Consider the following 26,873-nt stretch of genomic DNA (forward strand, 5'->3'; position numbering starts at 1 on the left):
CCAAGGCACCTTTTCTCTTGTTATGGTATGGAATTTAGGAGTCTCTGCCAAAAATGTAAGAATAAAAAATCCAAGAGAGGGAAGTTAATCAAGACGTTAGACCATGACCTACTTTCAAAATCCAGATTAGAGTTCCAGTATTTTGAGCTCCAACTTCTGAGCACTATAATTTTTTAGGTAGGATTCAGCAACTTTTAAATAATTTCCCATTTTATCTGAGTTTGAAAAGAATGCAAAATATATACTATTTAAAATTTCAATTCAGAATTTGATGACAATTTCATGGTGAAAGATGTTTTCTCCAAAAGACACGGAATGTTTTATAATACAGATATATAGAATTATTGGTCTTACATTTTCACGTGCCCTAACATAATCAAGTGAATAAAATCATCCTCCCTGGATCTATAATGGTTGACTTGCATTTGGTTTGAGGAACATTCCTATTTTTGCCAATGGTTTTATTAAAGAAAGACAATGAAACCTGGCAAGGTAGATAAAGCTTTCTCTGCTGCTCAACTGGGCAGATGGCCTTGGGTATAGAAGACACTGATATGGAAAGAAACTTTAACATTAAAGATAAGGTGCTTAAGCTCTCATAAATGACATTTTAAAATATTAGAATCAAAAAAATATTCGCATCTATGGCCTTGGAAGTTTGGAAATCAGTAGCACTTTAAGGGACGTGACTTGAGGACTGTGCAGCTAAGAGTCCTCCAATACAGGAGGTTTAGGAAGGCCATGGTCAACTACAGCTTAGAGAGCTTAGAGCTAGGAGAGGAAATAGCACTGTAGAAAATACTTTGGACTTAAATTTTCAGAGGGCTTATCCAAAAAGTTCTTCTTTTTACTGACCCCAAGTTTTCTCCATAGATCCATTTTAAGCCAAGAGTCTTATGACCTTATATGTTTTCCCTGGGTCAGCTTATCCATTTCTATAGCTTCAACACTATCTATGCTGAGAATACACACGTCTCTAGTCAGTCCAAATCTCTCCTCTTAGTTTGTACTTGTGTATCCAAGATCCTATAGATCCATACACCTCCATATCCTTAGGCATACCCTTCAAACTTAACACATGTATTCAGTCCTGCACTCACTGTCTTAACACAAAAACCTTTTTCCTTAGGAAATCATTATCTGTCCTGGTGATTTTCAAGACTATCCAAAAAAAAAAAAAAAAAAAAAAAAAAAACCCCACAAAAAAAGCAAACCCTTAACGCAGAACATGGAAATCATTCTTGATTCTTCTATCTCTCTCTGTTTCTGTCTCACCCACTGTGCCAACCAGTTATTTAATCTTAGTGATCCTACCTGCTATTCCTCATTTTTTCCTCTTCATTTCCATAATTTCCATTCCTCTTTTGGTAGTCTCCCAGCATATGTTCCATTTCTAGTTTTATATCACACTAATCCATCCATCAAACTGCTGATGGATTTTTTTTTTCAGTAAAAGACAATTCAACACACTGTTTTCTTTTTTTTTTTTTCTTTTTTTTTTTTCAACACACTGTTTTCGAAGTTAAAATCTTTCAGTGTCAAAACAGCCACTCATATTTCCATTTATTAAATTTTGGGTTTCATCATACTCATAGCCTATTCTCAGATTAAGGATATATTTAGAACCTCCATAGAAATATAAGGTCTCACCTATTCTATATAATGTTTAGTTTTTTTCTGGTACTACTGATGTTTAATATCTAAATTGTACATAAAGATTTTTAAATACATAGTGAAATGAAAAGATTGTTTCCATTTAGAAGTTATTTAACTATGCATTGAGATCAAATAAGATAATACAGGTAAAGTACTAACCCAGTGCAAGGATTCCTTCATCAGTATTAATTTTCTTCTGACTCTAAGAGAAAGAAGAATGCTTACACAAGTTGTGGTATATGAAGCTAATACCAATTTCATATGATGGTCTATTATTTGATCATAAGCAATTCACTTCAAATTAAGGGCTTGTAGGGCTTGATGGGGGCTGCAAATCATGAAGGCTTTATCTGAGAGTCAAAAAAAATTCAAGAAGCAAGTGATTTACCTAAACCCAAGTTTTGCCTCCTCACCAAAAACAAAAGTACAATATTTAAAGCCAGAAACAAATATACCTCCTGGAAAACTAAGTCTTCTTCAGGACTTGACTGAAGGACCTGCTCTCACAAGGAACAATTCGAAGACTTGCCTGATTTTCTAAAAATATAGTTTTAGAAAAGGTGGGTACATTCAGACACTTGATCTGAAAAGCAAAGTTATTAACCATTATAAAGCACTTGCTTTGTATGAAAAGAAATTCGGCTCAGACACAAGTAGTGAAAGACTTGATTTCAACAGAAAGAATAAAGTCTTTCACTTGGATTCAAGCAGAAAGAGTGATTATGGCTGATCAAGATATATGCTACAGAGATTAACCTGAGGATACAACAAAGAGGATCTGAGATGAATGACTAGAAATGAGAAATGATATCTTATTAGAAGCACAATTTAATTCTGTGCTCTCAGAGCATAGTGATTCAGTGTCACCATTTTTTTCCCTTGGGTTTTTCTAAATAAGTCACAAAATTTTTAGTATTGATGTTCTCCTTGCTTTCTTCTCAACAGGAGAGTAATCAACTGAGCAGTAGGAGGACACCAGATTCTGGAAAATTAGCTATAATTCACTGGTGAGTCAAGAGCATGCAATTGTTGATCTCAGGGTCTTGAGTTCAAGCCCCACATTGTGAATAGAAATTACTTAAAAATATATGGTTCGTGAATAAGTGAATTAGACTTTTAATTGACCATATATTGAAAACTAATTTCTAAAAAAAATAATCAAAACATTTCTACAAGTAGGTACTATTTTCATAAAGTCAGGATACAGGCAATAAATGGGTATTTCTCTGACATTGCTGGAATGTGGCCTTGAAATAAGAATTTCAACTTAGAAAGAAAAACAAATATCAGAAAATTTCCATTTCAAGGTAAACAAGCCGATTTGAGACATTAAGGGAAATAAGAACAAATAAAAAACTTACCAGTGTCTTTTGGAAAATCTTACCTTTCTTTAAAATATAAAAAAATGAATTAGAGAAAGGTAAATAAAAAGTGTATTCCTATATGAAAGTGATTATTTGTGGGTCTGTAGCAAGCAGTTATGTAAAAATCTTTTCCCCCCTTAAGACTATCATCTCAGAAGTCACTCTCATTTTACTGAATTCTATGGCTTCCCCAAAATTTGTTATAACTATATTATGTCTGGATAATACAATGTTCTTTTTTTAAGATTTTATTTATTAACTCATGAGAGACACAGGGAGAGAGGCAGAGAAACAGGCAGAGGGGGAAGCAGGCTCCCTCCAAGCCCTCTCGATCCTGGGACCCTGGGACCACGCCCTGAGCCGAAGGCAGATGCTCAACCACTGAGCCACCCAGGCGTCCCTAATGCAATGTTCTTAACATGCTTCTAACTTGATTTGTCTATGCTTTGAGCTTGTTTCTTTTATATACTCCTTCATATCTTTGTGATCTGTGGACATGATAGAGGTACATCATAAATTATGCCAGATACTGATGAGTGCTATGAAAAAAATATATATAAAGTGCAGTCATGGAATAGACAATGTAGGTAAGAGAGTAACTTATTTTAGATAAGTTGGTCAGGAAAAGCCTCAGGCAGGGAAATTTTGAGTACAGCACACAATCAAGTAGGAAGCAATAAATTAGCAAAAATCTGTCTTCTTAGCAGAAGGAAGAGCAATCCCAAAGCTCCAAAGTATTAACAATCTTGGAACATTTGAGGCATATCAAGATGGCCAGCATTACTGACTTGGTACACAAAGGCAGAGAGGAGGAGATGAAGTTGAAGATGCAGGTATAGTATAGAATATATAAATCTTACCATGGGTAAGAAGGAAAAAGCATTAGAGTTTTAAGAGCATGTTAATGGCATCATCACATTTATGTTTTCAAAGGACACTGGCAAGAGTAGAAAGTCCACAGACCAATTGGATGGTTATTTGAGTAGTCTAGATTACATATAATGGTGGACTGGATGAGATGGCCATTGGTATATATCTAAAAGGTGATTGGGTTTGGGATATATCGAAGGCAAGAAACATGATGATGGATTATATCTGGATTGTGTGGAGAACAGAAGAATCAGAGCTGACACCTTAGTTTTTGTTTGAAAAATTGGATTAAGTGAGGGTTCCAGTTACTGTGATGGAGAAGCCTGGGAATGAAGGAAGTCGAGGTTGTGAAAAATCAAGAGTTTTGTTCTGGGAATATAATGCTGAGAGAAGATGTTGTATAATCAATCTAAAATATGAATCTGGACAGGCTAAGAGATACACACATTAAGGAATCACTGATGTATTAATTATGCTTTTTCCTCGTGTAGAAAAATAGACTAATTTTTATTTTTTAATTTACATATTTAGTATGAAATATTTCCTTGTAAGTATATTCACATCTTACCTCAGACTATATTATTTACTTTCCTTTGAAAAAAAACTATATATCCTTGGACATTATTCAAAAATTTGATCATTCATTGCACATGACTGCACAGGCATGATGTACAAGATTCCACACTAGATAAGAAAGAGTGAATTATATTCCTTTTCCAGTACTCAAGATTGACTTCTTTTTACTATTTTCTATCCCTTCTCTTCAAACAATAAAAACAGGAAGTTAGGAAAATATGTTAGCCCTCAGAGCAAATGCTGTCAGTATAAAAGGCAGAGTTATTATTTCACTTGGCATAGTATTTCCTGGAAGATAGATATCATTTCAAGTCAAATAAAGTTAAATATGATGCATATTTTTTATTTGCCTGGCCCTGTTAGGCTTGATGGAGGTAACAAGTACTACGAAGCAGACTTGATCACAAGTTTATAAATTTGTAGAGAAAATAAGAAACATGTAAAAACAAAATGAAAACTTGAAAATAATATAAATTATAAATACACAAACACTATACTTGGTTAAATAACAGATAGATATTATGCGGTAGTGCCAGCTTTTTAACAGTAAAACTATATGCAGATATGTGCAAAAACTAGAACACCATGTGAAAACCATATGTGAGCGTAACTTACCAAGCGGTTGGCCAGCAATGATTCTGGCATTTTCTCCAGCCACTGCAGCTCTTGCATGTCGTTCACTCATGTACTGTACAAATGCATAGCCTTTGTGAACTGAGCATCCAACTATTTTTCCGTACTTCGAGAAAATGGCTTCAATGTCAACTTTCTTGACAATGGCTGTATTTAGATTGCCGATGAAAACACGGGAGTTGATGGACTTGGGGTCATTCTTATTGGTGACATTGCTGGTCTGTGTTTTGCCAGTCATGGTTGGCTCGCCTTGTTTTAATCCTTGAAGAAACAAACAAAAATAATCAAAAGGAAAATAATTAGTTTTAATGGATACTACTGGCTTTTAACATTTTTCAACAGTGTACCAGGTAACCTCAAATCCCTATTTACTCCTGATTTTCTTGAGAAGAGAATTTAATAACATAAAAAGTGAAGATTACATTACAGAATGCAGTTAAGAAAACACTTATAAACACTTAGCATACAGTTTTAAATAAATTCTTAATAAAATAAAATAAAATAAATTCTTGATTTATTTTTCCAAAATTCAGTATAATGACTAAACCTTTTGTAGTTGTTTTTATTTTAAGTCTATCAGTTTTTCAGAAGCAAGTCTGAGGTATAGGTTACCTTATATTGCTGAGTGCATGCATTTTTAGATCTACATTTTCTGTAAAAAGTACATATATTGGATATTTCATTATCAGAACCTTTCTATCAGAAACTAAAAATTACTTCCACTAAATGCTGTAGAAGAGAAAAAGAGTTTAAAATTAATTTAAAAATTGAACATAAGAAAAACATAATTAATTTATGTTTTTCTTTACTTACAAGAAGCAAGTAAGAGATAAGAGTTAATTCTGTACATTATCTTTAACTGAACCAATATCATATACTGGTTTAAAAAAAGAGACAGTATGTGTAGCTAGTTTTCATCAATGATCAGCAAATTAGTAGACTGGGTATCTGTGTTGAAATTTCTATTCTCAAACTCATTTTTAATTCATTTAACTAACAGTTCCTATGTTGCCTAAGGACTGCCAGTATTTTAAAAACTGTTTTCTGAGCTTGGCAGAGTATTTAATTGTGCTTAATTAAACTCAATGAAACTTTTATTTCTACGTACTCCAGCACTTATAGATTTATTTTTGTAAGGTTTTAAAAATTCATTCATTCGTTTATTCAACAATATTTTCTAAGCATCTTTTTTCTTTCTTTCTTTCTTTTTGTTTGTTTTTGGCCAGGCATTTTCTTCTAAAGTGACTACTAGTTTTAAAAAACCAATATGGTGAAACTAAAAAAAAATTTTTTGAAACTAAAATTTCAACAAGGATACAATCTCTGACATTGATGATCATTGTCAAACATTAGCTAATTAATACATTTTATCAGTGATACAGATATATACACACACACTTTTATATGAATAATCTATTTCAAAACCTTATAGCTATAAAAGCAATTAATAAATACATATTTTTAAAGTAATTTTAATGACATTTCTAAGTTGAGCATTAAGGTGGAAGTCTTAAAGGCATGTAAATTGAATATGTTTGAGGATGTACACACTATGCATTTAAACCAGCTACTTCTGAAATCAAGAGCAACCAAATAACATAAAAATGTTTCAAATTAGGTTGTTAATGATCACACCTTGGATTATTAAAATTTTACTAAATATTGAACAGTCAACACTATACATAACTCTTTATAATGAAGGTTGAGTTCATAAACATTTAGATATTACATAAAAAGTAATAGCATGGCATCATTAAAATCAAGGATTATATTGCTGCCTTTTTTGTTTCCATTTAATTAGATTTCGGTGGTTGCTTTATGAATTATTCAAGGTTAGGGTTAAAGGAAAGTTGATTTTTTTTTATTTTGCAATGTGAGTTATTGCATACCTCAAGACAAATGCTCTGAGAATCAACTGAACAAAGAAAAATCAAGGTGTACATACGTATTTTAAACAAATATTTAGCTTCCTCATATAATTTTGTGTATTTTAATCACAATGAAAGGGAAAAATATACTAAAGATCCATTTTGGGGTCTCCAGAATCTCTTATCTTTCTTATTACTCCAGGCTAACATCAATAATGCAATCCATAGAAATACTACTATTTTCTTTTTGCTCTTATGTGATCAGTATTTTTAGAAATATCACAGAATTACTTTCAGTAATAAACAATTCCTAAGGTTGATGTTTTATTTCCTAAAAAGGAATGAACTGGTTAAAATGCAAACTCAAGAACTGTTACATTGGGTCAGACCCTTGGTTGATAGAGCCCAGTGGTCTGCCTTTGATAATGACCCCAAGTCAAATTTAAGATGAAGACACAGCTGCACTAGACTTCTCACTGTAAATAGCAACATGCCCTCTCTGACTTCATCCTTTTCCTCTATGCAAATGACTCTCAAAACTGTAAGTCCTGGTTGCCAACTATGTAATACTACTTATTGACTCTTAAACATCTTAAAGTCTATATGTATCTACTCTCTCACATAAGATTACTTGAGAGTTTCTTTCAGCATTTATAATAATATTGTCATTAACATTTCAACATTCTCTGCAGAACTGTCTTAATTCCTAGTGTAATATTTAGCTTGTACTTCTCTATACATGAATCTTCAATCAGTTGAAGGATTTCACTTTCAGACACGATAGAATAACAAGGGTTTTAACTTTCTCGACTCCAAAAACCAGAAAACTAGGCTAATATAGATGAAACAACTGTTTTCAGACATTAAACCACAGGCATTGCAGAGCCATGACATCTTAGAGAAAAGAAACATATTTCAGGTCATAAGGCTGAGATATGTGTGTGTTTGTGTGTATGTGTGTGGGCACACATATGTGTGTATATGAAAGTAGAAACAGCTACCTAACTGAGTTGAGGCAACAGAAATTACAGTTCAAGAAGTCTGAGGATACAGGAATTTGTGAGGCAGATTTCAAGAAAGAAGACAATTAGGGGATCCCTGGGTGGCGCGGCGGTTTAGCGCCTGCCTTTGGCCCAGGGCGTGATCCTGGAGACCCAGGATCGAATCCCACATCGGGCTCCCGGTGCATGGAGCCTGCTTCTCCCTCTGCCTGTGTCTCTGCCCCTCTCTCTCTCTCTCCCTGTGTGCCTATCATAAATAAATAAAAAAATATTAAAAAAAAAGGAGGCAATTAAACAGAAAATTCCAGAAATAGTCTTAGGGATCCTTTGAGTCTATGTTGGTTCCTAGAATATGCATGTAAAAGGTGAGCTTTTATGAGGTTGTTTAAAAATTTATTTGAAAGCTGTGAGTTTCCAGACCCATAAAAGGCAGAGAATCATCCTGGTTCCTATCATCAACAGTGGAGTGTCCAACTGGCCCCCTGAGCATGAAGTTCAGATATCAGAAGGACCAGGCCTTAGTAGTGGGGATAAATGATCCTTTACAGTAAAAGGTACTCTGGGACTACCCTAACAAAATTTAAAAACAAGTCTCAAGATGATCAAACTAAACCAAAACCAATCTAAATGTCTACCAGAGCAAGGTATAATAATTCTTTAAAAAAATAAAACTTAGACACTCAACAACATGAAATACAAATTTTTCAACATCCAATAAAAAATTCCTAGAGACCTGGGGCACCTGAAAGGCTCAGTCGATTAAGTGTCTGCTTTCAGAACAAGTCATGATCTCAGGGTCTTGGGATTGAGCCCTGCATCAGGCTCCCTGCTCAGTGGGAAGCCTGCTTCTCCTTTCCTTTTGCCACTCCCCCTACTGGTGCTCTCAGGCTCTCTCTGTCAAACAAATAAATACAATCTTTAAAAAAAATTCCTAGAGATCTTATGAATTGGAAAATATGACCCACAACCGGGAAGAAGATTAATTATATATATAACAAAAATCAAAGAGTATATCCACAGATGAAAATTAGATCTAAAATAAAAATATATACTTAATGGATATTACAGGTGATAAGAATCTGCATAAAAACAGATCTGTGAATTTGAAGTTGTAGAAATAATGAATATCCAAAATGTAACACAGAGATAAAACACTAAAAAAACATTAAGCAGGGCCTCAGTAAGTTATACGAAATTTATTTAATATACATATATGTGGAGTCTCACAAGGGCAAAGATATTCAAAGAACAATAGCCAAAATCCTTCCTAATTTGACGAAAATTATATCATCCCACAGATCCAAGAATCTCACTGAATTCTAATCAGAATAAAGACAAAGATACCCAGACACATCATAAACAAATTCCTAAAAACCACTGATAAAAAGAAAAATCAAGGAGCTCTGTCTGAGGCACTGGAAAAATGCTTACATTGTAAGAAGAACAATCAAGGAGATGTTATAGCTACAAAACAAATGACAAGAGAAAAATGAATTTTTTGGTGAAAATGCAACTAATCCTAGAACTTGTCTCTCTGCTTTTAAGCTAGAAGTTGGAATGGAGTTAGTGTTGTTTATGAAGGTTGCCAGTGTGAGTGAGGCACTGAATTTTTAATTTTACTTAGTTGATATTAAAGTGATATTTTAATGGGTTTCTGTACCCCTAAAAAGCCAACAGGACTCTGGTCATCTAAAAATATAGAGATTTACTCTATAAATCAGAAGAAATTTGGTTATTTACATATTATGTAGTATGCTTTTGGTCCCAGAAGTTTACAGAAAATATGATGGTATTAGATGTATTTGAGAAGAACAAGCAAAAAAATTAAACAGTTGCCATATGAAGACTAACTTAAGAGTAGGGTTTTCATTCTGAAAATACCACACTCAGAAGGTGAATACTCTATAAAATCATAAAAACTATGTTTAGAATAGTCAAAAGCCTTTCATCTGTCTTCAAAGGAGATTTCTACCCTTGAATCTAAGGGGGATATGTTAATTGTTAATTAAAGACAACATTATAATTTACTAAAGAGAAAACATTTTTGGAGCAGACAAGATTAACATGGCAGTAAATTCTATTCTTCTCTTGAGTTCATGGTTCTGAATTTCCAACCTAAATTTGAGATTTACTTAGACACTCATACTGAAAAAAAAAAATAGCAGCATGAAATATACAAATACTCAAGAAAGTCAGCCAACAATAGTAATTCATGCTATATTTAAAAGCCTAGGAAAAAAATGAAAGGAACACAAAAATGAATAAGGAAAAAATATCATACCCTAAATATTATAATCTGTTAAAATCTAGAGCTAGTACTCAAATAAGTCCTATAATATATGGTAAAACCTTGCAAATGCTGCAAGATTTACAAAACTAAAGTTGTAATTTCTGAAAAGAAAGATCCTATCCAATTGAGAAGACCAGAGAAGACTTCTTGAATTAGAAGATATCCGAATTCATCATTAAAGGACATTACAAAAATTCAGTTAGCATATAGTTCGTTAATTTCTTAGCATTCAAAAGAGGACAGTCATTTTCCACATACTTGTAACTCATCTAAATGTACTTGAATGTTTTTTTCCATTTAAAAAGTTGGTATAAAACTGCTTAGATTTATAATTCTAAAAAGGGAAAACACTGAACTGAAATAACTGATTTATTTAAGCATCTCTTCTTTTTTTAATTTTTATTTATTTATGATAGTCACACACACACAGAGAGAGAGAGAGGCAGAGACATAGGCAGAGGGAGAAGCAGGCCCCATGCACCGTCAGCCCGAGCCCGACGTGGGATTCGATCCCAGGTCTCCAGGATTGAGCCCTGGGGCAAAGGCAGGCGCCAAACTGCTGCGCCACCCAGGGATCCCTAAGCATCTCTTCTTGGACAAAATAAAGCATAAGAAGGTCCCCCCAAAAAGTCTGAAATTTATTCTTCAGAAAACCATCCACAGTTTAGGAAGACATAACATATCTACCAGGGCAGTGAGAGACAGTTCTTCAATAGAATCCATAATATTGCATAAACACTATTTTGTGAAAAATCTTCAGAAAATCAAGTCCATGTGATGATATCTCTATCATTCATAAAGAAAGACATTATAATTACAGTGAATATTTAAGTCTTAAATCTCAAACTACTTCCTGAAATAAGCCAAAGCTAGCATTATAAAAGTAAGTATGTTAGGGAATATGTACATATGAAGGGAAATATATACAAATGAAGGAAAAAAGTAATTCTAATCTGAAGATATTTACTGTTAAAATTTTGTGGGTTGTCATTTCTTTCCAGTACTTAGAAGAAAATGAATTGCAAATTAGAAAAAAAAAGTCATCAATCTACATACCAATTGCCATTACTTATTATTTCAACACTCATTTTATTATGCTATTAAATCATCTTATTGGATATTGAAGTCACATACTAATAAGCTATATACCATTTTCTTCATTCTCTTGATGAGCATTTAGCTTGTTTCCAATTCTTTAAGATCACAAACGTATCTCAGATAAACAATGACAAATTTAGTGAGGACAACGTTCTTTCTTTCTTTCTTTCTTTCTTTCTTTCTTTCTTTCTTTTCTTTCTTTTTTCTTTTCTTTTTTTTTTGTTTTTTTGAGGACAACTTTCAAATACTAAAATTTCCTGGTCAAATATGAAAGAAAAAACACTGTAATTTAGTTATCAATACTCAGCTATTTTCTAGAGACTTTAAACAGCTTTCTACTCTCACCTGTATTGGCTGTTAATACACTCAAAATAATTTGATGCCTTCCAGTCTTCCCTAAGTACTATTTTCAAAATATTTTCTGATTCGTTAGGTTGAATGGGAAGAATGGGCGAACAGACCATAAGTGAAATAAGAAATGGATATCCTATTCTCTGAGATGAAGTAAATGAAGTTTAAGGGCTTAGCTAGATTGTCACTAGCTAAAAATGGAAACAGAATTCTCTTGTACTCAGAAAAAAATGAATTAGTGTTTGGAGCTTCCCAGGCATATCAGCAAAGTCATTATTATTTAAAAATATAATAAAAAATATTATTCTGATTTCTTTGTTAAATGTATACTTTGTTAAGCCTACATATTATATTTTAATAATTAATACTACATAGTATATGTTCAATGTTTATTAAAAACTAACTGTTGATTATAAAGAAATTAAAAACAGTATTAAAATATTTAACTTTCAGCAGCCCTTCTATCACAGTATTGCAATTCAGTTACTACAACTATCAATAACATTCAGAGCAAAAATGAAACTTCCAGGGCACCTGGGTGGCTCAGTGGTGAGCTTCTGCCTTTGGCTCACATCATGAGCCCAGGGTCCATAGGGATCAAGGCTCCCTATGGCGAGCCTGCTTCTCCCTCTGCCTATATCTCTGCTTCTCTCTCTCTCTCTGTCCCTCATGAATAAATAAATAAAATCTTTAAAAAAAATGAAACTTCCTACTCATTAAGTTTTGCAAACACGTGAATTGTAGTCACATCAATGCATTCTTTATAAAACTTTTTCTTTTCTTTAAACTAGGTACCTGAAACACTGAGCGTAATATTGTGGCAATACCACCCTTTCAGAACCAAGAAACCCAGTTTCCATTTTCCTTTTAACTCCTAGTTTTTGTGTGTAAAAAGATCTAAAGATATAAAATAATTTGCTTTTAATAATTACTCACTGGTAATAAAGATGTATAATAAATTTCATAGAAAATTAATATGAGATAATTTAGGAAGAAAAATGGTTTAAAATGCCACTTACTGGGATATAGAAGGTTTTAAAAATTAGGCAAATAATAGTATTTCTTTTCCCTTTTTTTTTAAAGATTTTAATTATTTATTCATGAGAGATACATAGAGAGAGGCAGAGACATAGGCAGAGGGAGAAGCAGGCTCTCTGCAGGAAGCCCGGTGTGTGTCTCCATCCCAGGACCTCAGGATCACGACCTGAGCTAAAGGCAGATGCTCAACCACTGGGCCTCCCAGGTGTGCCAAATAATAGTATTTCATTCCACAGCCCAAAGCAGAACATAAAAATTTATAAAATTATTGTAAGCAATAAAAAAATAAAATTACTATAAAAATAAGAATGGCATTAATTTTGTAAAGCAAACAATTCTAGCCAAAATATCTTAATAGTAGTGATTAGGTTTGAATAGAACCATTAACTACTAAGAAACAAGTACTTTTATTCTGGTAATTAAGATTAAGTAGTTGACAGGAGAACAAAAACAAATAAATATATAGATATAAATAATGTACAGCTGTAGTTACAAAAAGGTAGCCATTTTGCATTAGTTATTGTAACTATAAATTGGAAATCAATGAGTATTAGTGAGTCAACATTTTGAACTTAGTTAAGAACTTGAAATATTAATCCACCTCTGTGTTAAACTGATTTAAAATTATTTTGGAAAATCTAAATTAGTAAATGATTGAAATTTTAGAAGTAAGGAGTAATGATAAATGTTAAGCCACCTCTGGTAAAGCGTTTAACAAGCTGCAGCAGATCTAACCATCATTTGGCAGAGGGTTATGGTCTAAAGAGACCATCACCTGGGTTCATGAGAGGTCAGACACATCCATGTGTGAATCATGATCAATCTGAAAGAACACTGGTTAAGCCAGGCCGAGTAGCAACAGTAAAGTAGGGTACAGATAATCAGTTTCAACTCCTTTCTTTCCCCCTGCAGTAGTGGACTTGGGCTGCTGTAACAAAATACTACAGCCTGGGTGGTTTAAACAACAGACATTTATTTCTCATGCTTCTAAAGGCTAGAAGTCAAAGGTCAAAGTGCCAACTGATACAGTTCCCCGTAGGAGCTCTCTTCCTGGCTTATAGAAGGCCACCACCTCTCTTTGTCTTCCTTCACATGGTAGAGAGAGAGTGAGCTCTGACCTCTCTCCCTCTTCTTAGGAGGATACCAACCGCATCATGGGAGCCGTACCTTCATGATCTCACCTAAGCCTAATCAGTCCCCTAACATCTCATCTTTAAATAATGTCATGCTAGGGGTTAGGGCTTCAACATATGAATTTTGAAAGGACATAATTTAGTCCCTAGAAGATCACATCACCCAAGAGTAAGAATCTACTTGTGTTTGGAGTTTCCACAAAATGAAGCAAACTTTCTTTGAGACATTAGAGAGACTGTGACTGGTGTTATATCTATTACATCAGGGATCACGTAAGCATTTTCTCTTTGTCTTATCACCAAATTCAATGTATAAGATTCCAGTGAGATTTCTACTAATAAGGAAAATTAACCATCAACTTTAAAAACAAAAAGAATTCAAAGAGATAAAACCATATGGTGATATAACTCAAAAGTATTCAATTCATAAAGCTATCCCAAAGTATACTCAATTCTCTAGAATATGAACAAATTGGCATAAGTCTAGGAAATTTATTGCATGCAATGTTCTTAAAAGCTTTCTCCTCTACAAAATAGATCCTTCAGTCCCACAAATTGTCTAAGATGGCAACGGAATTATGCTTCCAAGATAACTCCACTGGTCAACGTGACCTAGGCAGAAGACTGGCTGAGCTATATAGAGTTGATACAACAAAATTAGGCTCTTTGTACTTGACTAGGGAAAAGAAGTCATTCAAGGATAGTGCCCTTTGTGATATAAGGGATGGATTGTACTGGTTGATTTTGAACCATTGTTTGGCAGAGGGCTGTGGACCATGAGGCCCCATTACCTTGGTTTCTGACTGGTCAACCCACATTCATGTAAAAACCAAGACTTATTTGAAAAGAACCTTAGCGGGCTACGGCCACACAGTCAGAATAAAGTGTGGAACAAATAATCAGTGTCACTTCATTCTTTGTCACATAACCCTTCTTTTTTAATGCCTGTCGTAAACATTGCTAAAAGAAGTTCCATTTTAGAGATTTTGAATTTTCAAAGATGGTCTATAAATCATTAAATGGATTTCAAAAGCAGTTCTGCGAAACTTCCTTTATATTTAACAAGCACATAGCACTTACTATATACTTGCCATTGGTTTATGGGCTTATTAAATATTCAGTCACTTGAAGTCGTTAGGAGAGGGTTCTATCTTTTCCCTTCATTTCCTCTGGGATCATATTCAGAAAAGTGTTTCAACTTACAGGAGGAAGACACCAATTTGGGCTCTGTATCAAGAATACTCACCACCCTGTAACTTTCATGTTATGCAGAAAGAAATAGCCACAAACTGCTATGACTTAGTCTGTGACTTATATTAAGATTATATGCAGGATCCTAGGTATCACAGTATCTTATGAATGCCCAGAGATGGTTCTGGCCAATTTTCCCTCAGAATGTATAAGATCCAGCAATCTATTGACTCCAACTAGTTTCCCTGAAATAATACAAAATAGAGTACAAAACATATAAGCTTTTATTCACTTTCTTCTGCAAGTCACGCAATAATAAAGGGTATGCTACAGTTCATTTTAATAAAATTTAATAATCTTGGGATGCCTGGGTGGCTCAGCAGTTGAGCGTCTTCCTTCAGCTCAGGGTGTGATCAGGGGGTCCTGAGATCGAGTTCCTCATTGTGCTCCCTGCAGGGAGCCTTCTTTGCTTCTCCCTCTGCCTATGTCTCTGCTTCTCTCTGTGTCTCCCATGAATAAATAATTTTTTTAAATAAAATAAATAAAATTCAATAATGTAAATATGGACATTCAAAGCAAAAGCATCATAATATTCACTTTGAATCGATGTATTATATGAGGCAAGCAACTGCAAAATAGTAAGAGGACTCTTCTTGGTTGTCCACTGGGATAAAACTATGCTTTCTGTTCCCCATATTCCCCCCTCTGAATAAAACATCTTTCTCCATTTTTAAACTCTCAGGCCACTTAAAGCTAAATTGTAGAAGATAAACACTGTCATGCCCACAGGAGAAATTCACTCACTCCTAGTTCACAGGTCCATTCCATTCTTGTCCTCTTGGTTCCAACTGTCAATTATGACAGTTCCCTCAGCAGTTCAATTCGGACCACTAAGTGATTTCATGTAGGCTACTAAACTGCCTGCAGAGCTGAACAACTTTCAATCATTACTGATGTGGCTTTGAAAGACTGGCCCTGGAGTAAAAGGTTTTAAATCCCACAACCAATCCCCTGACGTTTTCTGGGCTCTCCTGAAATATAGATAAATGCCCTACAGTAGGTGCAATGGTGAATTGCCCTCCACGAAATTGAATATTTAGGGTTGTATTAAGTAGCAATAAAAATGATATAGTGAAAATGCCTACTGTATGTCTAGATCAGATAAAGTTCCTGTTTACAAATTCCTTAAACTCAGCTGCTATGAATGCAGATGCAGTGTTATAAATGATAGCATCTAGCAATCCAGGTATTGCAAATAACTGACTCAGAGCATAATTTCTCTTTGGTGGAAAAATGCTGTCCCCATTGCTGCGACAGTCTATGAAAATACACAAAGCATTCCAATTCTTCCCTACCCTCGCTACATAATGCAGAATCGCTACAGAACCTTAGAAAGTCCCAGGAAATGTAGAAATTGAGAAATATGGATGCCCTTTCCTGAACAGAAGCTATAGGGTTACTATTAATTATCACCTATTTATAAGCTTAGTGAAAAGTTCAGATTTGTTAAGCTCTTGTGCCACAAATAATAGAAAGGAGAGAGTAACTGTAGGTATAAGGTAACTAAGCCACTTAAGTGTCTTAATTCACTAGATATTTGTAGTCTCCATATAGACTTTCTACTAGCTTTTTTTTCTCCAAAATTTTAATATTAGCATAACTAGTATAGATTATCAGACGGTGAAAAAAAAACAATCTTCCTTTTTAGGAATGCTGCAGTTGGATTTATACATACGAGAATCTCTAACATTTGTAAACTAGCACTATAGGGTACGATACAAATTTTCCACAACATTTTTTTTAAAGCTGATTAAGAGTCTTTTTTTTCATGACGAACACTGAGTGACATATAGGATTGTTGAATCACAGGGATGCCGAGGTGGCTCAGTGGTTGAGTGTCTGCCTTTGGCTCAGGGCATGATCCTCAGGTCCTGGGATTGAGTCTCACATCAGGCTCCTCACAGGGAGTCTGCTTCTCCCTCTGTGTTTCTGCCTCTCTCTCTATGTATCTGATGCATAAATAAAATATTTTTAAAAAGAATTGTTGAATCACTATATTGTATGCCTGAAACTAATATGACACTGTATGTTAACTCCACTGGAGTTAAAAAAGAAGATGAATTTTTCAAAGTTTGCCTTGTGATTGGGTTTCATCCTATGAACGGTATAACCTCCTCTGCCTCTTTCTAGATGAATAACTAAGCAGTTATGCAACCTCTGGGATGCTCAGTTTTCTATCTGATAACTTCTCTGGAGCTGGATTTGGACTCTGATTTCTAGTGCTTTCTACTAGGTCTTTCCCAAATTGCTTCTGCAGGGACCAGTGGAGATATGAGAAAGCTTCTAATAATATTATATCTGAAATCACTGTAATTTTGAAGTTAGCACGTTTTCTCAAAAGAGGTTCTTGTGAATCAACATACTGAAGAGGTTTTAATTAACAAGTGACACATCACAGCCCTGGTTGATATTTATCTTATGGTGCAATTGAGATTCTATAGGTATCTTGCCTTTGGTATTATGGTCTAGTCCTTGAGTATTATGGCATATACATAATGAAGACCTGATATCATAGAAGTTCTGGCATTTTGGTCATACACAGACTTTCAGAAATGACTTTCATGTCTCATCCGTCTTCTCTTTGAGTCCTTGACTTTGCAAGTGAAACCCACAATAGTTGCAGAGGAGCCAAGATGATTATGTGGATCTATGCTTCATCTGGACTGTACATTTCATGTACTCAGGTAGTAGCATTCAGTATTGGCAAGGGCCCTTTTTCAACATCTGTTAGAAATTTTTGAGATAGTGCTACAAATAATTTTTATGATTTCTGATACAAATAATGAGATAATCTGTCGGAGTAATATTCTGGGAAGGTCAGACTCCAGAGATTAGCCAATTCTACACAGACTGCTATATTTATTCAGAAATATGACATATTAGGCTCTTAGCTTCCAAGGTGATGAAACAGATAGAAATTAATATTCATATGGTAAATTGCACACACACACACACACTGGTAGCAATGGTTTGTAATTTACAAATGTCCATACTAAAGCAACATGACAGGATGTAGCCTGAACAGCTCTATGTCTCTCGGAACAATATGAAAATTGCATCTGCATCTGGAGAGAACCCCACCCTGGATAGGGAGACAATCTGCAGTGAGATATCCTCCCGGGGACTAGATACACTAGGAAGCCGATAATTTGAAAAGTAGACAATGGTGTTGAGTCTCCTTTTATAGAGTCTTTGTCTTACAGTTAATGTCTTTTATTAGAAGTGTCTATTTTATACATTTGTATATTTTAAATATATTTGGTTCAATAGTGTGGTCACTGAAGGGTTTCAAAACAAATTCCACCTACAAATTTTTCTCAGAATATGTTATTACTTAAAAAATTTCAAACTATACTGCTGAGAGATCATGTAGGTACAAAATATAAACAACAAAATAAATTCTTTGGGCTATTGTTTCATTTAAGATATTTAAATCTCTGGTCAATGGGTTATACGAAATTTGGCAAGGAGGGATAAATTCGTTCATTTGATTTTATACATAATTTTAGTGAGAAATATGTAAAAATAAAGTGAGCTACTTATGATCTTTATCCTTTCACGTAGCTCTTATTTTCTTACTAAGTTAAATGTAGAGATGATGTATATTATACATTATATGTATATGTATATATAAATACACATGTATATAAATATACAAATGTCTAAAACAGTTTAACACTGTTTTATATAATTTAGCTCAGGGTTTTGAACACATTAGATGCTTAACTCTTCTTAAATTCATTTAAATTTGTAAGTGAAATGTTTAACATGAACGAATGGGTGGACAAATGTCTACTATTCTTTTTGGTTCTTATTGATATTATTAGTTTGATTTAAATATATACATCTACATCAACACTACTACTCCAACTTCTCAGCTAGGCAAATAACAATTTGATTTTTAAAATAATTTTGAGATAATTTTACAAGACAGTATTAATTGGTAAATCCATTGCTTTCAATGACTGCATGATGAATTTTATTGGTGGCCAAAATTCCTGATAGAAGCAGCCAGAGATTCTGTTGGAGGAGAAAGTCTGACAGGTTAACATTTGTAAAGGGCTCTGTCATAGGCAAGAAATATGTTTTTCCCTTCTTATGTCAACTGAAAAATCTATTCCATCTTGGTACATATATATTCCATCTCTGTACATATATACTGTATAATCACTGCCTTTGCATTTATAGGATAAATACATGCATTTGCAAATATATTTTCATAGCTTTTCTGACACACCCATCATCTAACTCAAATAGAAGAGCCTATGTACATTAAATACATGTAAACCAAATAGGCTGGAATACACTCTAGAAGGAATTATATTTCTGGAAAGAAAAAGCACAATTTTGAGAAAGATATGTAAGAAATACTTTTGACTACTACTGTTAATAGTACATATTGGTAACTATCCTCACAATTTTTGTGAAGTTCTGAAAGGAATATATGCTCACTACTGAATTAAGGGCCATGTGGTTCTATATTTGGAATGGATCTCATTATTTTAAAACGGTGTATAAAGACATTCCTCTTTACAAAAACATTTCAGCATCTATGAAACACGACAGATTCAAAAAGGAAAGAAGAGCTATTTAAAAAATTGGTTGGGGAGTGGCTGTCTCCATTGTATAAAGAAAAAGCTTGTATTTTACTAAAGTATAGTTAGAAATAATAGCTATCACTATGTAGCTATTGTTTAGCTGATAGCTGTGTAGTTTATTTGGTAAAATAAAACTGAGTATCGCTTAGGGTCATAAAAACAAACAGTAATGACCTCAGCTTTGCAAAGATTTATACAGAAAAACATAGGTATTATAACTACATAAGTAGGTTTTATAGGCTTGAGAGTCCAGAAGCCAAAATGATTTTTAAAAGAGTGTTGATACTTTCTTACCTACTGCATATTCAGCAGGCATTATTTGTAGTGTTATCTGATTATCTCTAAGTTCCCATAAAACACTTACATATAACAGCCACTTTTAGAGGACCATCTGCTAGAACTCTAACGGCTCTCCAGTGTAATTCCTCATTTATAATGATACAAGCAACTGCGAAACCTGGCTCTTTCTGGGGTGACCCATGTCTTTAGGCCACGATCCACACACCACACAAAGTCTGCTAAGAATTTGGGCTGAGGGCATTTAATGTGTATCCTTGAGACAAAACTGATGTGCACTCTTAAATTTTAAAAACACTGGAGATCCAACAAAACTTAACACTCAGAAGACTTTAAGTCACTAATAGTTATTACGACCCTTCAATGATAGCAAGTTCCTAAGTACACTATTATTTTTAAAAGAAACATTGTGGGCAGCCCAGGTGGCTCAGGGGTTTAGCGCCGCCTTCAGCCCAGGGCCTGATCCTGGAGTCCTGGGATCGAGTCCCACGTCGGGCTCCCTGCATGGAGCCTGCCCATGTCTCTGCCTCTCTCTCTCCTCTCTGTGTATTCTCATGAATAAATAAATAAAATCTATAAAAAAAATAAAAGAAACATGGTTCTTCCTCATTTTGTAAAGGTAAAATGAGTGTGAAAATCCAGGTGAGTGTCACACACGGGTGTTTCCTATCTTCAAAGAAGGAACTTATATTAGATAACTTTTATATCTACTATTTTATATTTTATGAGACAAGGAATTTATTTTATACCGCTTATCAACATGAAAGTTAATTATAGAATATATGCATAAATTAAAAAAACTGAAGCATCGGAAATTTATTTAAATGTATCAAGATATTATATTTCCTGATATCAAATATCAAAGAAGGATTTTCAGGAAATGTCCCAAGATCATGAGTTTGTGCACGGTGAGAATCAACAGCCATATCTTGACAGACACCATCATATGCTAAATACTAACTCTCTGCCTGGTAAGTTACTTCACTAAAAGACAATGAAAAACAAATCCTTATTACCTTTAGTCATTATGTGCATTTTAAACACTTAAAATAGCTATATTTCAACAATGTCAGGGGTTACACTTGTTTTGTCCTGCACATGTAGACAGTGTGCCAAGACAAGGAAGAGGCATAATTTAAGTTGGGTAGATTGGTCAGAACTAATAACCTCTAAGCAGAGAAATGACAGTGCGAGACCGGGTTCAAAGCTAAAACTAACAACCAGAAGGATGAAAACCTTTCAGAAGCCTGAAAATTAAGAAGAGGAAATGAAAGAGCATCCAAGTAAAAAACAAAACAAACAAACAAGAGGACCATCAAGATTTTAGGTAGACTAGCTCCTGCCATTTACCTGTTGGGTTATTAACAGTTGCCCTCTGGTGGGCTCCGATATTTGTCAGTGCTTTCCTAGATGGTTCATAAATTATCACTGAATTCAAAAATATAGCAAGCAAGCTAGTCTTACCCACCTTCTACTGACTTGATAAAATTATGCACACAGGAGCTAACTTGCCCAATAGTGGAGTCTGGATTCAGACCAATGTCTGCCTCGGTTCCATTCCATCATGCTATTACTTCTTAGCTGCACAACACATTTCAAAATTTTAATACTAGAGGATTAGACAAGGAATCAGAGGGACACAACTGAACTTAACTGAAGGTTATCCTTTCTCAATCTGAGAAGATCTTCTCAGATCATGAAGTATCACACTAAGGCACTAATATCCACCCCGGCAATCCAAACTTCAAATGATGTGTTGATATGTCCATCCAGGCAGATGACCCCAGACCTTTTTAAACTGTAGCAAACAATGCATTCTATTGTTTTAAAAATATTGTCTATATCTATTTTATGATATAGTATACATGTAATCAACATGGTATGTATATTTTTTTCTGCAAGGCAAGCAAATATATAAGTAGAAAAATATTTTTGTAATCCCAAATTTAGTTAAGAAATACAGTCATTATCATGTTCATTTCCATGTTCATGGATATTTATCCTACTTTAAAAATCTGGGTATAAGTAACCCTTAAATTCTATAAAATATATCTACCTAGGTTGAAAAGATCAATCCTTTAAAATGCATCATCAGCCTGTTATAATAAAACTAGCAGTGGCCTAAGAGTCATGAACTAAAGCAAAATGCTTAGTTTCTTTGGATTCTTGATTTCTTACTAGTAGAGTAGAATGGGTTATACTTTTTATGAGATAAAATCCGATCACAAGGAAAACTTTGAGAGATTCAGCTTTAAAAAATATAGATTTGTATAGTACTTAGCATATAGTACTAATTTAATAAATGTTAACAATCAGCATATCTGTTGCACTACAATCCCTTCCAAGATTTTGTATTTAAATTATGTTTTGTATTTATATAGCAACTCAAAGCTCACAAAAATGCTTAACCATTATTATCTCGCTTATTCTTATAATAATATTGTGCTATAGATGGGACTTGTACTACTGGTGCCATTTACACGGAAAGCAGCTAAGGCTAAGATGTTTGGTAATAATGATCATATAGCTAAAGGGCCGGGTCTTAGGCCAGCTCACACCTACTTCAGCTCTGATGTTATACAACACTCCTTTTCTTTGTGTTTTATATTAGTATAAATCACAGATTAACTCACTTGTTATTTTAGTGAGGGTTTCAAGTACATGGAAAAGTGTTTAACCTTGCTCATGAATTAGAGGATCTTATTTTCTTCCCAAGGTGTATGAACTTGGTACTAAAATGTTATTCTGAAGGATAATAATCTTAAAAAATAGTGTTTCTGAAATACTATAAGACCTTTCCATGTGCTAACATGCCGTCCTTTAATTTTTTTTTTCTGAATCATTTCCCTTTACAATGATAGCGACAAGAACACATTGACGCTAATGCATCAAGTTAACAAGTGTTTATTTAAATTCTTTGACACACGGTCTTAGAAATGCCAGTCATTAATCTACTGCCAGGTATCAACTGGTGAAATATGTCCTTAATTTTCCTCCTTCAGAAAGGATTAGCATCGTACACAGGCCTGCCAGAGCAAAAACTCTTTGAGCTAATTGTAAATATGTACTGTCATCAAGACCTAATAAATACTGTGAAATACACATTCAAACAAATTGCTTTTATCTGTCTACAATAGTCTTTAAAGTCATTAGGTAGAGCTCACCTGTACGAACACAGGGTAAGGCCATCTTTGTGCCAAACACATGCTGTGCCCTACCTCTGGAAGGTAAAAGAAACCTCCCATACCTGTTAAGTCACCTGAGCTTATCTCTTGCGTTACAGAGCAGCAAAAGTGGCAAACAAAAACCTTACGTGCTTAATGAGACTGGACAATCCATCCTTGATGGCAAACTAAGATATTTTGTACTTACGCAGATCTTTTTATTTCCTTCTAAGTGCAAGATCCTGACCAGATGCCACAGCTTGAATTTCAGACTGCAAGCCTATTAGTTTATCCCACCCAACCACAATTTCTGCATATTGGTTCACTATTGAACTGCATACGTGAAGAATCCATAATTGGATTTTGGTATCTGATAATTAAATAATTACTTTTAGAATAAAATGGGTCATGCGTAGCCCAATGATGCCTGTGTCTCATGAACTGAGAATTATTAATTCATTTCCGTGAACGTGTAGTCAATAAGAATAAATCTGAACAGAATTCTACTTGCACTCAATTCTATTTCTAGATCTCATGGATAAATAGGCTATGGGGATAGTATCCTAGTGATGCTAGAATGCCTCTGTTTAAGTAAAGGAGATAGGGCAGGAAAAATGCAGAGTAGAAGCAGTGGAGGGCAATGCAAACTCCACCATCATTAATTTGCCCACACAATGAAAAACAAAAACAAAAAACCCCTAGAGTTCTTTCTACAGTATTTTTTAGACACATTTTTCAAAGTACAGAGGTTTCCAGATAAATATCAGCTAGATGACAGCTTTTCTCTGATTACATAAGTATATACAATTTTTTGTTAAACTGAGCTCTGCCTTGTGACAGGTTTCAGATGTAGAAACTTATATTACCTTTGTTACCTTCAAAAGAGAGCAAAATATCTGATAACATAAAAATTCAAAGAGCAGATTGATTTAGGCTGAAAGGATTCAATCTAAAAATGATATTTCAACCAGGTAAAATTTTATATGTATTCTAGATCAACTAATATATTTAAAGGCCACACACAGTACAGGCTATCTTAAAAACGTAGATTCTTTTTGTCTGTTGAATAATTTAACTCATAGTTTTGGATAAAATACAAAGTAACTGGAAGTTAATCTACCGTGATCTAATACATTATTTTGCTTGAATTTCAAAACCATTTTTAATTCTAATGAAATTCAGAAAAATGAAATATTTTCTTAATACATTGTTTCATTTAGCTAAATACATAGATGTTCAAACTTGAAAAATATCTAATTATCACTTCACAAAATATTTTGATTATTGGTGTTTAAGAAAACAATAATTCAAACTAGAAACTTTGTAACAATTAATGACAAATAGTAAAACTTGGAAAAATTCAATCTTCAATGAACTAAATTATAGATATGGAGACAATAATAGAATGCTAAAAGCATAGATTCTGAAATCAGGAGACCTTGGTTCAAATGGCAGCACCATTTTCTGGCACCTGTATGCCCTTGTGAAAATTATTAAACTTCCTTCACCTTCATTAACCCTATCTGTAAAAGCGGAATAATGATAGCATTTTTCTCACAAAATTGGAATGGAGATGAAGGCAATTATTATTATACTTGGATACACAGTAGACACTTAAAATATCAGTGACAGCATGGTGATCTAGTTGGAACAGAGATGGTCATTACAGAAGAATAATAATGCTGCATAGAAATAAGCCAGAAGTTCCAGAGCATAGTATTCTAATGTCATGGTTAATTTGTTCAGTATTGACTTTGTCATTGCTACCATTAAATAGTGATTATGGAGTTCTGTGTTACAATATGCTAACAAATATAAAGAAGATACAAAAAAAATACAAACACATAAAAAACCTACAATAATAATAGTTACACATGAATAAAAATGGCAATAAAAATAGCCACTGTATACTGAACATTCCCATGTGCAAAGTACTATTGTCAACATGTTTATGAACTTTATCTCTTTAACCCTAGTGCCTAATAACAATTGTTAAAATTTTAATGTATTTCCCTTTATAGCTTTTTATTTATTCTTTTTTGAAGTTACCATTTTAAAAATGTTTTTATTTTATTTTATTTTTTTAAGATTTTTATTTATTTATTCATGAGAGATGCAGAGACACAGGCAGAGGGAGAAGCAGGTTCCCTGCAGGGAGCCTGATGTGGGACTCGATCCCGGTTCTCCAGTATCAGGCCCTGAGCCAAAGGCAGGAGTCAAACCGCCGAGCCACCCAGGGATTCCCCTAAAAATATTTTTAGAGTGTCTGGTTGGCTCAGTTGTTTAACCTTGATATAGGCTCAGGTCATGATCTCAGAGTCCTGGGATTGCTCCCTGGGTAAGACTACATGCTAGGTGGAACCTGCTTAAGTTTCTTCCTCTCCCTCTCCCACTGTAGCTCCCCACACTCACCCCTCCCCCTTTGCTCTTGTTTTCTCTCTCTCTTTTGAAAAAAAAAAAAGATAGACATTTCCAATCACATTCAATTTTAGATTTTTTTTATTTAATATTAAATCATCTAAAAATGTGTATATTATTCTATGTTCCTTTTGATTTTAGTTATTTCCTTTCCTCAAAAGATTTTCAACTGGTAAAAGGAATACAATTTATTGTTAATATATAACAATGTAAAGCAACACTGATGGGTAAAATGAGTAGCTAACTGTTATTTCCCTGTACGTTTCTCCATTGATTATTTTTAACACCATTTCATATATTCCATTGATTATTTTTAACACCATTTCATATATTTGTCATCCATTTGCTTTCCCCCATTTTAGAATTGCTTGTTGGTATCATTTATCTATTTTTTAAAAACTGGGTTAACTATATTTCCTTATCAATTTTTAGGTGTTCCTTGCATAGTAGACACAATAATTCTTTATTTTACTTAAGTATTTCCAAAATTATCTTTTATCTTGGCTTTATGGTGCCTTTCATTAGCAAGATTTTAATTATTTTTTTATAAAGATTTATTTACATGAGAGAGAGAGAGAGAGAGAGAGAGAAGGGGGAGAGGTGGAGGGAGAGGGAGAGAGGGGATCCTCAAGCAGATTCCCTGCCAAATGAGGAGCCCGATGTGGGGCTGGATCTCAAGATCCTGAGATCATGACCTGAGTTGAAATCAAGAGTCAGATGCTTAACTGAGGTGCCCTCCAGGTGCCCCAAGGAATTTTAATTCTTATGAAATCAGATATATTGATTTTTTCCATTAAATTGTTTAGGTTTCATGTCTTGATTAATATATACGGCTTCATTATTTAAACTTTACTTCTGGATCTTTACAATCTTCTGTATATTTTTGGTCTGTATTCATTATTTTTATAGGGTTAGAGGTAAAATTAATTATTTACAGATGGACGGTCCAAAATGTCAATGCTACATATTAACTATACTATTATTTCTTCCACAGAAAACAAATGAGTCCTCTTAACATATTAAATTCTCATGTATAATTTGATATTTCTCTAGAATTTTTATTCTAGTCAACAATATTTTCTCTAAGGTTGTGGTAACATTTGTCATTATTCTGATGTTAAAAAGGATGGGTCAAAGACTCCTTAGTATTCTTCTTCTCAAATGCATTCTTGAAAATATACGTAGCGGCACCTGCATGGCTCAGGTCGTGATCCAAGGGTCCTGGGATAGAGTCCTATATCAGGCTCCCCACAGGGACCCTGCTTCT

At 34.0% G+C, this 26,873-nt stretch overlaps 1 protein-coding gene across 27 annotated transcripts in view; it reads right to left on the reverse strand.

The window, feature by feature from the left end:
* RALYL (RALY RNA binding protein like) overlaps positions 1-26,873 on the reverse strand; it is a 698,808-nt gene that overhangs the window by 363,948 nt on the left and 307,987 nt on the right. For 26 of the 27 annotated variants that reach the window (XM_072734401.1, XM_072734392.1, XM_072734397.1 and 23 more), the window contains one exon: positions 5,082-5,360. In XM_072734401.1, coding sequence (XP_072590502.1) covers positions 5,082-5,337 — 256 coding nt within the window. In that variant the 5' untranslated portion in view covers positions 5,338-5,360. Of the gene's footprint in view, positions 1-5,081; positions 5,361-11,407; positions 11,520-26,873 lie in introns of those variants that run through there. The other variant, XM_072734404.1, reaches the window with a different exon arrangement.

Source organism: Vulpes vulpes, chromosome 13, assembly GCF_048418805.1.
Source record: "Vulpes vulpes isolate BD-2025 chromosome 13, VulVul3, whole genome shotgun sequence".
Taxonomy (NCBI): Eukaryota; Metazoa; Chordata; class Mammalia; order Carnivora; family Canidae; genus Vulpes; species Vulpes vulpes.